Here is a 16573-nt window from a genome sequence, read left to right on the forward strand (position 1 = left end):
TTATATAAAAGGTTCCCTCAAAGATGGATTATATGATAACTAGAAAGCAGAAAGAGGCCTGCTGTGTGAAGAGAATGTTTCATGGAGAATGAGAGGGGGCAGAAATAAGTCAGAAAATCAAGTGTATAGAAGAGAAGAAATAAGAGCTGGGTGAGGAGAAGGGAGGTTTGTTGATTTTGAATCATTTTCTCTCTTTGATGATTGTGGAGTGTTCATGATGTTAGTTCTAGTTTGGGTGAATCCTTACATGCTTACCACATCCCACACAAACACATTGCATTTCCTTGCAAAATCTAAGCTGTCTAAAATATCCTTTCCACTCTGAATTACCTCAGAGTTGTGCTACTGTTTTCACTTAATAGGGAAACCATCTCCATATGAGAAGCTATTCCCTCTGAATTTGATCTTTGATGTCTTTAAATTGTATATTTTAAAAGGAAATTTATATAGTAACTCTGGCCCAGTAACCTGTTTTTCTACCCTTGTCTGTTTTGGTAATCATGAGACTCAAATAGAGCTTAGATGGGAGGGAGGGAGAAGGGAGAGGAGAGGAATGTGTAGGTGAGTTCTGCTAGCATTTTAAATGCCCATATGAAGTTAGAAGATATAATTCCTGCCAATATGGAGCTTGCTTTCTATTAGGGAATTATGGCATACAAATAGCTATAATGCAAAATATTCTAGTGGGACTTCAGGTAGAAGTATCCCATAGGCAGATGGGGATGAGAGTCTGGAGCTCAGGTGAGAAAGTGGAGCTAGAATTATAGATTTGGGAATTGTTGGCATTGTTGAAGCTGTGGTACTAAATAGGGTTTGGATTATCTATGTTACTTTCTCATAACTCTTCTACTTTTACTATATTAAACTTTGAATTTCCCCTCTCTTATAGGAATTCATCTTTCCATGTCTTGATTTATCTAACTATTCCCATTCATATTTTAGGCCTTACCAGGATTTCCAGTCTCTTTATCATGCTATGTTCCTTTCCATCCATCACTGAGGACCATACATTGTCCTCAGTGCTTACTTATCCTTTGCAGGATTGATCCTAGAGAAAGATCTAAGTACCCTACTGGATAGAGGGCTGTGCTTGAGTGTCAGGATAACTTCAGTTCAAATCCTGTCTCAAATGTTTATTAGCTGTACAACTCTGGACAAGTTACTTAATCTCTCTTACCCTCAGGCTCCTCTTCTATAAAATGAAGATAATAACAGGACCAACCCCATAAAATTGTTGTAAAAATCAAGAGAGATAACACAAGTAAAATTATTTGCAGACTCTAAATATTAGCTATTCTCATCAGCATCATCTTTATGAAATAGTAGAACTATATACTCAAAGTACTTGACCTCTTGACCAACTACCCTTCAGAATTGTCCAGTCCTCAATTCCATTATATTCTCATCAGCAGCATTTTCTGCTCCTTCTATAAGAGGTGTGAATACTGCCCTGCCGATTGGAATCCATTACAGATTCATGTCACTTAATTTTATGTAAACTCTTACTATGTTAGATTTCCTTCATCAACTGTTCCAGATCCCTCCTTTACACTCCTAAAATCATTTTAACCCACTTCTCACTAGTGGATGTTATTCCTACTTTACTGAGAAAATTCATCTACCCTCTTTGGCTACCTGATTGCCTCTATTCCCCATGTTAAAACTTTACTATATCTTCTCATATCATATCTCATTCTCAAGAGTCTTAAGAGACTGTCCTTGCAAATGCTGATATCTCCACTAGTGCCCTTAGTGCTATTCTTAACTATCTCTTCTGAGAACTTCTTTAAGTGATCATTCTATTCCATCCCATTCCCCATAAACAAGTTTATTTTCTACTATTACTATCCACTCCTCAAAAGCATATTGAGATCTTCCATATCACTAAAAACGTTGATTAGATCGTGCTACTCCTTTAAGCCAATGTTTTAAAATATTCTTCCCTTTCACTGTCATACTCCTAGAGAAAATCATCTTCTCTCACACATTTCCCTACCAACCACTGACTTCACAACCTCCTAAAATCTGATCTACTTCACAGTTGAGATGTACAACTTCTTAAATGCTAAATCCAGTAATCTTGTTTCCATCTTCTTCAAACTTTGTTCAGTACTTATCAGTCACCTTTCTTCTCCTCCTCCCTTGAATTCTAAGAAAATATTCTTTCCTGGGTTTCCTACCTATCAGATCATTTTTCTCTTGCTGGATTGTTACCTCATTATCCTTGAGCATTAATGCCCCCTCCAAGGCTCCGTTTTGAATCTTATTTCTTCTCTATATATTCTTTTTCCTGGTTACCTCATCAGCTTTTATGGCTTTCCCAAAAAGTCCTACTATATTCATTCTATGTCTTGTTTACTTCAGTCCCCTGTCATTAGTCATTTACCAGATATCTCAACCTAGATATCTTATTAGCACCTCAAACACAACCTGTCCAAAAGAAAACATTATCTTCTTACAAATTTCCATTCCTTCCCTAAAGTTCTCGTTTCTATTGAGGGTGCCACTGTCTGCCTAGTCCTTAGAGTTGTAACACTGGAGTTAATCCTTGACTTGTTCTGTTTCCTCTCCCCTCACCTCCATTCAAATTTTTTTCAATTCATCCTATTTAGTATATTTAATCTCTTCCCTTCTTTGTACCCACAGCGCTACCTACCATCTTAGTTTAGGCTTTCATCCCCTCTTAACTATTCTGTTGTAAACTAGTTGTTTAGCCCCCTAAATCATCTTGCTTCTACCTTCTTACTATCCTTCCTCCCTGCCAAAATAATCATCCTAAGGCATAGGTATAACCATATCATTCCTGTGTTCAAAACTCTTTTTAGACTCCAAGTTGGTCTAAGTTGGGAGTCTGATAAAATTTCAATGTTTCTATGTTAAAATCATATTTCCATGATAAAATACAAATGTCTCTACTTGAAATTTATTGTCCTCCATAATCTTGCCACATTCTACTTTTCCTTTCATATACTTAACATTATAATTGTACTGGACTGTACTGATTTATTTTCTTAATTTATCATTCCAATTCCTTTGATTCATGAAAATTCATGAATGCAGGCCGTCCCTCATAAAATGATTCTTTCCCTACTTCCACCTCACAGATTCTTATATATCTTTAAGACTTTCTCTATGAAAACATCTTTGTTTACTCCATTCTTAGTCCTCTCCTTCCTCAATTCATTGTTGTATTTCTCCTTATCTATATATAATATGTGTATATAGAAAGTGTATTCTACAGTATAGTGTCAGATATCCAAGTTGAGTATCTAATGATAGGAGATTGAAGTTCACTAGATAGTAGGGCTGGATGCAGTAGGACTTTGGGGAATGCCAGAGGAGCTGATGATATAATCAGGATAGAGACTGCAGAGAGAGAAGGTAGGTATAGGTATAGGTATACCTATTATTCCACATTTCCTCCAGCATTTGCCATTCCCTTTTACTTGAGGACAGGGATTTTTCCCTCCTCTATATTCTCAGAGCAGAGTGTCTTTAAATATAACAAATACCTGGTAAAAGGGGTTTTCATTTTGGTTTTGGTTTTTTAAGATAGCCAGGAGAAAGGGTTCAAGGGAGGTAATGAAATTGAAAGACTACACTAAACCAGAAGTGAGGAGACCTGAATTCAAGGTCCTATTTATTCTGTCAATATTACCTGGGCCAGTCACAATGTCTTTTAGTCTCACTATAGTTATTTCTAAACTGAAGAAAGTAATATTTCATATTTAGCTCATGAGGTGATTATAAAGATTTAATACTGTGTTATTTATAATTATAATGTAAACTATTATTACATTTCTTATCTTACCTTTTTTCAATGCAAGTTTCCATGGAAAAAACCTAGGTATTAGAAACTAAATGGGTCTGCTTATCTTCAAAAGAAAATGGGCTTCTTTTTTTAAGTCATGTAAAACATATTTCCATATTAGCCATGTTGCCAAAAAAGCAAGAAAAATAAATTTTAAAAAAAATTGTTAATTTGCATTCAAAGTTCATCACTTCTCTGGCTGTGGATGGCATTTTTTTCATGAGTCCTTTGGACATGTCTTCGTGAACTTAGTCTTTCACAGTTGTTCATCTTTGCAGTGTTGTTCTTATGGTGTACTATCTTTGCCTGGTTCTGTTCATTCACTTTTTATTAGTTCATTTAAGTTTTCACAGTTTTTCTGAAACATTCCCCCAGGGCATCATTTATTATAGCACAGAAATATTCTATCACAATCATATACCACAGTTTGTTCAGTCATTCCCTACTTGATAGGTACCCCCCCTTAATTTTCAATTCTTTGCTACCACAAAATGAGCTGCTTTAAATATTTTGCTATTATGGGTCTTTGCTCTTTTTCTTTAATGTCTTTGTAATACAGACTTAATGGTATTGCTCAAAGAGTATTCACACTTTTATAGCCCTTTGAGCATGATTACACATTTTTTTAGAGAATGGTTGGACCAGTTTACAACTCTACCAACAGTAGTATTTTTTAGTGTATCTATTTTTCCACATTACACTCCCCCCAGCATTTGTCATTTTCTTTTGCAGCCATGTAAGTCAGTCTGATAGGTATGAGATGGTATCTCAGATTTGTTTTAATTTGTATGTGTCTTAATTTTTAGTGATTTAGAACATAACTTGATAATTTGGATTTCTTCTGAAAACTGTCTGCTTATGTCTTGACCATTTATAATTTGTGGAATGACTCTTATTTTTATAAATTTGACTTGTTTCTTTATATCTCTTAGAATATAGGTCTTTATCAAAGAAACATTAAATTTTTTCCTGTTTTCTGATTTTGACTGCATGGGTTGTTAGTGTAAAAACTAACAAAAAAATTTTCTTTAGCTTCCATATCATTTTGACTAGCAGTTACACCTTACATGCTTATTTTTTATAGGACATTCATATCTTGCACACAAATGAATCAACATTTATAGTAAATTTTTTGTCACTATGGAGTCACTGAACACTTTCGTTATGTTTTTGTCTTCTCTCCTTCCTTTCTATTCTTTGTGCCTATTTTGAGCAATTGTGTTTCACATCCTTTTATCACAAACTCTAAGCCTATAGTCCTTTAATCCTCAATGTACTACTACCAAGATAAGAACTAAAATTCTAGATAAAGCCAAGACTTATTAGAAATCAAGCACACCATTAAGTTCATTTATGTGCTCCTGATCCTCTCCATGCTGGTAATAAAGTAAATGTTTTGTGAACTGTGAAGTACTGTATGTTTGTGATTTGTTATTAGTACTGTTGGTAATAGCTGTATAATGAAAAATTCAAGACATTGAAATTTGTATTTTATAAGCATTTTTGAAATGTTTTCCATAACCAGATTTTCAAAAGATAAAAACCCTTATTTTTGCTTTTTTTTTTTTGCAGAGAGGAATTCTCATATCTCATTTTATTCACTAAATTTCTTTCTCATGTAACATTCCCATTTGCTATAATTTTAGCCTTTGATATAGAAACTCCTAAGGGCAAGTATTTAATTGCATTTTCATGATTAGTAAAAATGGTATTTAGTAATGATACTTTATAACAGTGAGGGAAAAAGTGTTAAGTAAGCAAATTGTAAGATGACAATATTTCTTTGTATTGGAAAGTTTTTTAAATATGTCTGTGATTTTAGATTCTTCAGCAGGAAATGGGGTCCTAACAAAAGCTACAGTTCCTATTTATGCCACAGGAGTCCTTACATGTTATATTCAGGTAAGAAGAAAATTCTTAATTTCATGCATACCTTTTTAAGTTTGGTCAGTTTTACATCCATTGAGGTTGGGAAGGAGGAGATTTTTGTGCATCATCTGGGAGTCAAGTCAACAAGTATTTATTAAATGCCTAGGAGCTTTCAGTCTTACATGCAAACAACTATGTGTAAACAATAAAATAGATAATTTCAGATGAAACACATTAGAATTAATAGGGACCAAGAAAGGCTTTTAGCAGAAGATGAGATTTGAGCTGAAACTTGAAAAAAGCCTGAAGACAGAATTATAGGCTTAGAGGATAGCCAGTGAAAATTCAGAGAAAAAGTGTATCTCAAGTCAAATTAAGTCAACAAGTATCAGATACTGTGCTCAAGGCAGGAGAAAGATAATTTCTAATTTTTATTCAAAGCATGGAAATTAGTGAAGATATTTTTTGAGATCCAAATCTCAAATTTTTCAGTGGTTTTAAAAAAATGAAAATTGTCTGTGTCCATAATGATCAGAAATATTAAGCTAGAATTATCATCACAAATTGCTTTTGTTTCATAGCATTCTTCACAGGATGAAAAAAAAATTAAGTACTTACAGCATGTCAAGTACTGTGTTAAACATCAGGGATACAAACCTGACCTCAGATTGCTTGCATTTCATTAGGGGAAACACCCTCTAACCTACCACACACCTCCCTGGGGTGATACCCAGGAAGCCGTGTCAGGTGATTGGACAAGAAAAGGTAAAAGCTTACCAATCAAAGCTAGCAAGCATTTATTAAGCTTTTATGTCTTAGACAACGCTATACTACATACTAGGGTTATAAAGAAAAGCGAAAGCAGGCTTTGCCCTCAAGAAGATCCATTCTAAAAGAAGACAACATTCAGACAACTGTAATTTCAAGATAAATGCAAGGCAATTGGAGATAACCTTAGAGTAAAGACAGCAACAGTACGAGGAGGGGCAACCACTTACTAAAGTTGGTTTTAAACTTCAAGGGTTTCCTTGAGGATACATTAGCTTCTCTGTAGGTAGCAGAGAAAACATCTGAAAATTAAGAGATGACAAGGGAAGAAATGGTAACTGAACCAGTAACTTCCATTTTTTGTTAGTGAAGTATGAGGCCAGATCTTCTGTTGAGACTGTGAAGGGAAATGATGCTAGGGCAGGATTGGGAGAGGTCCCATGAAGGTGAAAGACAGCGATAGGTTGTATAGCAGAGGGAAGAATGAAAAGATAAAGGATTTTGATCTGGTAGAAGAATTTCTGAATTAATGATCATGGAAATGGAACCCTTATTTGTGGTGACAAGATCAAGGGTGTAAATATCCCTTTCAGTAGCTGATTCTGTACCTGAGATGGAAAAAGAATTCACTTCTGTTATTTCCTTTATTTTTTTTTTTTTCAGCTGTCCTTCCATGTACAGCTTAGACTTTAAGTGTGGTGGCCTCTTTCAGTAGCAGCCTGTGTTCTGAAATTGCCTGGTTTGCACCTTGCACTATTAACTTCTTTTATGGGTTTTCTGATAATCTATAAGAGCATATAACATAGTAATTTTATCTGATCAATTAGGCATTTATTATGCATTCAATTCTGTCTGTCAGAGACTCCACTAGATACTAAGGATACAAAAGAAAAATTACCCCAGGCCTCAAGGAGCTTACATTTTTTTTTAGAGTATACAATATGTATACACTTAGTTATTTATATAATTCTGTATCATAGATAGCCTTCATAGAGTCCCAACAAAAGGATGATCTCTTTTTGATGACAAGAATTGTCCAAATGTTTCTATTCAAAGATAATTTTTACTAACTTCATGAAACTTTGGAATACTACAGAACTATTCAGTGAAAGCTATAAAAATGCAAAAAAAAAATCCTAAAAACAGAATAGATAAAAATCTAAACTTGACCAGATTGTGATGTATAGCTAGATAGACAATCTATTAAATTATTATATCTATATTTGTGTGTGTATATACCTATATATCTATATAGATATTGGACACATACTACATGCAGCCAATTACTTGGGTCAATAATTGAAAGATAGCTGTGTGGATAAATTCTTCAGTGCTTCCAGTAATCCCCAAACTCTATGCCACCAAAATCCTTCTTTAAAACATACATACATACATACATACATATATTATTTTAATTTAATTTTTCTTTACTGATAAATGTTTTTCATAGGATCACATTCATTTCTGAATACGTCCTTTCCCTTCTCATCCCTTCTACTCAGTAAATTGTTTTTGATACCAAAGAATTTAATAAAGGGAGAAGAAAACAGCCACCAAAAGTTTCTTTCATTACCTTTGTTCCCTTTCTCATTGATCACACAACCATCACTTTTAAGTTTGGCCCTCTAAATTCGAATATTGCAGTAGCTTCTTAAGCAGTCTGCCTGCTTCAGGTCTCTCCACTCTCCAATCCATTTTTCACACAACTGCACAAGGAAAACATAGGTACCACCAAGTTGCTTATGTAATCAATAAATTTCAGTATATGCCTCTAGGATTAAAGTTTTCTTCCTTCATACACACACACACACACACACACACACACACACACACACACACACCCCTTCTCTGTATATATTGTCTCTCTCCCATTAGAATGCATGCTTCCTGACAAGAGAATTTTTTTGCCTTTTTTTTTTTTTTTAAATGGGGGGGGTGGGGAGGGAGTATTTTGAATGTTTAACATAATTACCTGGCTCTTCTTAGGTGCTTGATAAATACTTGTGGATGAATTGAGTCAATGAAGTGTTCTACTCATAGTATGATATAAAAACCTATCTTAATGTTCTGCAGTTGATGCTATATGTCTTAATAGATAATAAAAAACTTTGATCTTAGAAGAACTAAAGATACAAAAATCAATGGAAAGATTCATGATGATAACAAGCCAGTGACTGAAAAGTGATGTAAAAAGATATTATGAAAGACAGAAATCTTTGGACCTAAGTCTCCTCATCTGTTTAAAAAAAAATGAAAATTTCTTTAGATGACCTCTGAGATCACGTTCAGCTCTAAATCTGTGCTCAATCAACAAACATTTAGGTGCCAGGATTAGACATTAGAGATACAAAGAGAAAAAATAAAATTGTTTCTGCACTTTGGGAAAGACAATTTGCATATAAATATAGTAAGTGAATAAAGAGTATATTCAAAATAAGTACAAAGTAATTTGAGAAGGGAAAGAATTAGGATCTAGAGACTCAGGAAAAGCCACATGTAGGTGATGTTTAAAACTAAGTTGAAAAAAAATAAGGAATTCTAAACAAAAATGTGGATGGAATTCATTCAAGCCATGAATGATCACTATTGTAAAGACAAGGAAAGATATAGGAGCTAAAGTCTTATAAGAAAACACAAGATCAGTTTGACTAGTCCGTGAACTATGTAAAGAGTCATGTATAAATGTTTATTAAAAGATAAGATTAGGCCAGATTGTAAAAAGCTTTCAATGCCAGAGGCATTTATATTTGATCTTAAAGGAGTGAGGAGTTGCTAGAGTTTATTGAGTAGGGGACTTGTGTTTTACAAAAATCATTTTGTTATGTGTGTAGATTGAAATGGGAAAAAAATAGAGGCACAGGCGTTAGTATATAGGTAAACTTGTAAGGAACCTTACCCAAAGGTATGGCTATGTGAGGAGAGAGTTCAGCTTCAAGACATATTGTGTAGGTTATTATTACCTCCATTAAATGAATAAGGAGATTAAAGATTCAAGCATGCTGCCAAGCTTCTAAACAAAGAAGACAGGAAAGTTGGTGGGTTCTTCTTGGGAAATCCAAGAGTAGTAAGGAGTTAGGAATGGGGAGACAAACACTTCTGTCTTGGTCCAAATGAATTTGAGATATGTATGAGACATCCCATGTGAAACATTCATTAGTTAGTAATGTGATACCAGAGGTCAGGAGACAAGCAAAGCCTAGGATTGTAGATTCAATTTCCATTAATTTAGACATAAACTTATATATACATATAACTTTAAGGGTCAGTAGATCACCAAAAGGGAAAAGAAGCCAATATGGAGCCTTAAGGAATTACCCATATTTAGAGGGTACAGTGTGGATAATTAACCAACAAAGGAGATTAAGAAACAAATAGTAATGTTTCAAATATCCAGAGAAGAGCAGTTCTATGAAAGAAAGAGATCAACAGTATCAGAGCTGCAAAGATGACACCTGGGGGGAAAAAGTTTTTTTGATTAATCAATTAGATAATTCGACTATTTTGGAGAGAGTTAATGAAGTTAGAAGCAGATTACAAAGAATAAAAAAAAAAAATGAGTACAAGAAGGAAACAAGTCAGGAGTATTAAAAAGCTTTTTCTATAGTTTTGGCTGTGAAAGGGTAGGGAGATAAAGAAAAGTAGTTTGAGTGAAGAGTAGGAATGTAGTAAAAGAGTTTGGTGGGTTTGTTTTAAGAATGGTGTGGGAAACCTTGATTAATAAAGATTGGCAATTTTGGTGGGGAAAGATGATTGTAAGGGTAATCTACTAGGTGTAACTAGAATGAGACCAGCACAGAGATTCTGGAAAATCAAAAGGGCAGACTTCTAGAAACTTGAGTAAAATTTCTTAGGAGTTTTAGAGTCAAGTTTTAGATAAGAATAGAACTGCATGAAAAGGCATTGCCGTCAGAATGGAAACGATGTAAGTGGTTTGTATTAATGGGAAACATCTCTACTAAAGAAATAACAGATTCCCCAAAGCACAGTTGACTATCATTGTACCATTTTTATTTTTCCTTTAATGGATTTATCACTTTGAATCATATATTTATATTCAGATTATTTTATGGCTTTCTTCTGTAATTTGCCATAGTTGCCAGAAGATGGCATCATATTAATGAATGTGACTTTCCTGAGGAACAGGCTGTTTTTCAAATTAGCCAAATTGGAATAACTATGGTCTAGTCAAATTTTAATTTTCTTAAATGAACACACATGACAAAGAAAAATACAAGTATGCAGTTTTCATAACTAATTTCTCACTCTTAAATAAAATAGTTTTATGAAGATTAAAAGAAACAAAATAATCTAGGATGGTTTAGGAACCTCTTAGAGGACTATGTGTATTTACCAAAATCTCTCATATATTCTCAAGGATAGGGTGTTATCACAGGGCATAGTACACACCTAGAAGGCTCTTTTAATCAGATGAATAAAGCAAAATATTCTCTTCAAAGAGTTTCCATTCTAACAGAAAAAACAATATATAGCTTAGCAAAGCCAAGAAGTAAAACTACTCTTCCCCCATGCTTTATACACTGTCATTTCTCATTAAATATGTATTGAATGGTGAATTTTTTGATATCTTTTTTACTTTCTGAATCAGCACTTGCTATGAAGTCCGCTGGATGATAAACTCATCTTTTGTTTAAGTGATATTTTTTATTTTATCTTTATCATTTTCAGCTATTCATACTAAACCAGCATTTTGTCCCGTGGTTTTTTTATACACAATTCCAAAGTAAACTGAACTCTCCAATTCTTTGCCCCATTCATTTCCCATAATTGTATTTGGCCTAGTTAGGACATTTGTCATTTTGCTATATAGGTTGATGAAAGTTATGCAATACCCACTTTCAGATGAGATCCTACATTTCTGGATTTTCTGCTTTACTGCATAATGTTATCAGGATCCCTCCTCTCCTCTATTTCAAGGTCATTTTATATACCTCTACAGATGTATGATTCAATTTTGTGCTAAAGCTTTCATGGTTTGCTTCATATTTCCAAACTTATCTGTTTCTAAAAAGAGATTTATTATCATTTATTATCTTAAAATATTTTTAATGTAGTTACCAATTTTTCAATTGCCCACATCAGTGCTTTACAAGACCTCATAATTCTTTTAGTTATAATTAGGTTTGAAAGAATTGTAATGTATGAAATCTTTAATATTCGAATTGAAAGCTAAGTTGATTTTAGTAAAAGAGTATATAAATTGCTAAAATTTTATTATAGGATTATTGTAATCATATGCTACTACTACCAGGAACAAATAAGTATATCATAAAATAACTTGCTATGATTATTTTCATTAGAATCATTTCAGATTATAATAGTTATTCATTACACTGACAATGTTTTGTTAAACAAAAATTTAATTAGATCTTCTTTTCTTTATTTCAGGAAGAAGACCGCAAACTCTTAGTTGGATTCTTAGAAGATGTAATGACTATGCTTTCGTTGTCTCATGCTCCTCTTGATAGTCTGAAGGCTTCTTTTGTGGAACTGGGGTAAAAGTAATAGCTTTTGTAGTTTTTTTTAAATATGTATATAAAGTGCATAACATGGCTTTGTAAAAATAAATGTTTTTATTGAGAGATGAGAGGATACATTAGAACAAACTTGAAAACTATATTTGGTTCTTGGAATTAAAAGATCATTCTCAGAGAGAAAACCAAGCTCATTTGTATGTTAGCAGTCATTCAGTAAACACATATTAAATGGTCTTCCATGTAAGAGACACTGTGCTAAGCACTGGGAATACAAATAAAAAAAGAAAAGAAGGAGCAAGGGAGGGAAGAAGGAAGGGAAGTAAGAAAGAAAGAAAGTCTCTGCTGAGAAGGAATTTATAGTCTAATGGGGGACAGACAACATACAAAAGCAAGATGATAAGTTGGGGAAAAGGGAGTTTAGGATTGGGTGAGAAAGGTATCCTTCTTAAGGGTAGAGGATAATTAAATCCAAAAGAATGCATCTGGTTGTGATGAAGAGATGGCTGGGTAAGGAATGCCTCTTCTGTGGAGGCTTAGGGAGGAATTTTTAGCTTTGCTTCCTATTCACAGAGGCAGAGGGAACTGATGAATTGTGAGTACCAAATTGATCTAATCTCTAGTACTAAGACTGATATAGTCTCTTCCCTAATGTTGAGTTTGCTGATAATGATATTTCTGGGGGCATGATGAGGGAGGTACAAAGGAATGCCTAGTATATAGTCCATAGAGGACTGGCCCTAGCTAAGAAGTCATGGCTTCAAATCCTGCTTCTGACACCTACTAGCTATGTTATCACTGACGTTAAACTAAACTTCTCCCAGTACCCTTGGAATTTAACACTAAATGTTGCCAATATATAAATTGTAAATCTCCATTGGTGGAGGGAAATTTCTACATCTCCCCTGATGAATTCACAGATTTGAACCCAACCCTACCTTTACCAAAAAATGTGAAAGACAATGTGTTCAACATTGTAAATACAACAATAAAACTGTCTCTGCCTTTGAAGAACTTATATTCCACTAATAAATGTTTTGTGGCCTTGAGCAAATCATTTATCATGAGTCTCAGTTTCATCCTTTGTAAAATATTCTTACTATTTGTACTATTTTCCTCACATAGTTGTAAAGAAGATAATTTAAGATACTACTAAAGAAGATGTACAGTCTTAAAGAACTACATAAATGTAAACTGCTGCTATAATATGCCATCATGGTTTCCTAATTTTAATTTTTTTCCTCCAGAGCAAACCCAGCATACCATGAGTTGCTATTGACTGTTTTGTGGTATGGTGTTGTCCATACTTCAGCACTTGTTAGATGTACTGCTGCTAGAATGTTTGAGGTACGTGAGTTAAAGGTTTCTGTTCCATTAGATTGTTATAGTTGTCATTTGTGGGAGGAGGTGGAAGAAAGAGAACAGGAAACATGGAAGGGGAGAGTAAAAACAATTTCTGAATAGGGTGTGTTAATTTTAATGCATATGTTATATGAATATCTGTATTAACAGTACTGAGTTGTGTACTGTGTGATGGAGCAGCATTTGCATTATTTAGTTTTCACCTATTTAAGAGGTCTTTTCATCACTTTTTAAGTCATTTCCTTAAATGTTTTTGGTAGATTCTTTTACTTTCCTGTTTTATTTCTGATTTTAGTATTCAGTTTAAATCTTTCTGAATATGCTTTCCTGATTACTAAGAACATTAATAAAAGGAGCTTATCCTAGAAAATCTCTCTCAAAATATGAACTCTGAATGTTTCTATGACTTTCATTAAGAATGCATGTACTGAGATTGTGGAAATACTACATTAATCACAATCCACACAAATTAATCTTGTTAGAAAAGACATAAATCCATCCTATTTTTGTCCCATCGGTTGCCCATAGTATATATGCTCTCTAAGCCCAGAAAAATCATACAATTACTCCCTTCTAGAATTTAGCCAGGTCCTGATTAGTGTGAATAAGTGAAGTGGTTATATTATCCAGATTTGGATTGTATTTATTGGGCTAAAACCAATTTCCATTGGAACTTTGAATAGTGTGAATTTAAATATATATGCCCACTTCAGGCTATTCATTATTTGCATGCATTGAGCCAGTACTCTGAAATAAGTGAATGAAAATTATGAATGTTCACTATAATTTCTTAAAAATGCATTTCCCAGCTTTTGTGTTAAGTTTTGTCTGTTTTGGGGTCTATCTCTTTGCTATTGCTTCTGATCTAAAACTGTATTCGTGCTTAAGCTGTTGCTAAAGTTAACAACTCTTTTAGATGTGTTGTGAATCTGTTTGTGCATAAGAGGTTTTAGGACCTAACAATACCTAGACTGTATTAGACATTGATTAAATGTTTATGGATTGATTTGCAATTTGAAAAATTCATATACCAATAAAAACATTTTTCCCCTAAGTATGAATTAAGTTAAGTGATAGAAGTGAAAATATAAGTATCTCTTGTCAATCACAGTGTTTTAATTTGAACTTCAGTCATGTATTCTATTAGAATAAAGGAGGCCTATGATGTTTCGTAATTTTTTTTAACATTCATAAGAATATTCCCAAACATTAAGAAAACTCTTATTAATCAAGAAATAAAGAATCAAGTTTCAAATTTCAAAACAGTCATATCCTAGGATTTGATTTTGATAATCACTATAGTTTAGCAAATCAGTTGAAATAATTCTGACTTTCCGATCCATTTGTTTTGTTCTGCTTTTTTCTTCACCACATATAAATATATACATATATGTATATATATGCACACAGTGCATGCACATGTTTGAATGTAACAGATTTAGAATTTAAAAGGATATTCCAATCACACATTTTTCAAATGAGGATTCTTCTTTACATCTGCCATGTTGTCTATTAGCAAGCATTTTTAAGTGCTGCATACCAGGCACTATTCTGGTCACTGTGGATACAAAGAAAGGTAAAAGATAGTTCCTGCACTTAATCAGTTCTCAGTTCTGCCATTTATGTGTCTGACCCTGAGTGAATCAGTTAGCATCCCTGGGCTTCAACTACACCCAGTCTGATTCCAATCTGTCTTTTCAGTCTTATTGAAGGTTATTCTCACTCCTTCACTGTGGTATCCAACCACTAGCTTTCTCTCTGTTCATTCCACAGACACACTTCCTCTTTTCTCTATGCCTTTTTGCTGATTGTGCACCGTGATTAGAATATATTCCTTCTCCATCTCATAAAGTCCCTCTTCCTTTAAAATATGCTTTAAGTGCAATTAATTACAGGGAAAAGTTTTTATTGATTTCTCCCAACTGCTAGTACTCTCCCTCCCAAAACTGTCTTATATTTAATTATTTTTGTATATATTTTTATTTATTCATTTTATATTTATAGTGTGCCTGTATATATGTAAATATATATATGTATATATATATATATATATATGTTTATATGTGTATTTGTTGCCAGCTGCATTAGAGTGTAAGTCCCTTGTGAGTAAAGGTTGTTTCATTCTTTATACTTGTGTTGCCAGCACCTAGTGTAGGGCATACCTTTTAATAAATGATTGATTGATTTTCATTATCTGTGAAATTAAGGAGTTGAGTTAGATGACTTCTAAGATACAACATAGTATCTATCATAGGCTCCCTTCAAATTGTAGATTTAACTGAATTTGGTCTTAAGGTCGGAACGGGAGTAATAAGGCCTATGTTCAGCCCAATACAGTTAATAATAAAAATTTTTATAGATATAGAAGACTTTAGCAGTCATTATTTACTACCCAAACTTTCTTTTGTTTAGTCTTTTATGAAAATTATTTCATAAACCTAAATAATATTCATTTAAAATCAAGTTTAATAATAATACATTGTGGCAAAGCTATTGCCAAAGCAAAATAAGCTATGACATTTAATGATAATTAGGGAGAAAAAGTTACTAAATTGTGAATTAGTCTCTTTGATTATACTTTTAAACAAGCAAACTAATTATAGCTAAGAAAATATATCTTGATGATAAGACCATTAAAAATGAAATTATTGAAATTTAGCACATTGATTTGAATTATGGTCTTCATCTATTACAAATGTACAAAATAGTAAGATTTTAGTCAGTTTAGTAAAAATATTGAAAATAGCCAAGATCTATGAAGAAACCTAATTCTTCTACTAAAAGACAGTATGATTAACATCTGATATCTAAATTTCTATTTTGTGAAAGTGAAAGCAAAAAAAAAGAAAAAATAAGTTCAGCCACCTCTATATTTGACTCATAAAAATGAATGACTTATTGAATAAATGGATTGAAAAGTCCTTTTATTTATGATCACTAGTTAAATCAGCTCTTTTTAACTTCCAATCAGATTAAATCAGATCATTTCCATTGATGGCAGAACAGAAAGAAAACTAATAAGGATGATTCCGTTGTTAGCTTTTAAGAATAATTGATACATTTAAAGAATTACATAATTTGAAATCCGATTATATAAAAGTTTAAAAAAAAATACAAACCAATAAGAATTGGCTTAGATACTGTGCCTTTACATTATAGACCTAATAGCCCTGAATTCTACCTCAAGAGAAAGCTAAAAGTATTCTGTTATAAAAATTTTGTTTAATGAATTTAAAAGGGTGCTTGCTATAGTTATAAAGCATATATACAG

At 33.1% G+C, this 16573-nt stretch overlaps 1 protein-coding gene across 4 annotated transcripts in view; it reads left to right on the forward strand.

Moving 5' to 3' along the window:
* The window catches only part of RELCH (RAB11 binding and LisH domain, coiled-coil and HEAT repeat containing), a 123502-nt gene that overhangs the window by 86356 nt on the left and 20573 nt on the right, over positions 1–16573 (forward strand). For all 4 annotated transcript variants that reach the window (XM_051969907.1, XM_051969905.1, XM_051969904.1 and 1 more), the window contains exons 20-22: positions 5634–5713; positions 11855–11961; positions 13188–13287. In XM_051969907.1, coding sequence (XP_051825867.1) covers positions 5634–5713; positions 11855–11961; positions 13188–13287 — 287 coding nt within the window. The remainder of the gene's footprint in view (positions 1–5633; positions 5714–11854; positions 11962–13187; positions 13288–16573) is intronic.

The sequence above is a fragment of the Antechinus flavipes genome, chromosome 1, assembly GCF_016432865.1.
Source record: "Antechinus flavipes isolate AdamAnt ecotype Samford, QLD, Australia chromosome 1, AdamAnt_v2, whole genome shotgun sequence".
NCBI classification, from domain to species: Eukaryota; Metazoa; Chordata; class Mammalia; order Dasyuromorphia; family Dasyuridae; genus Antechinus; species Antechinus flavipes.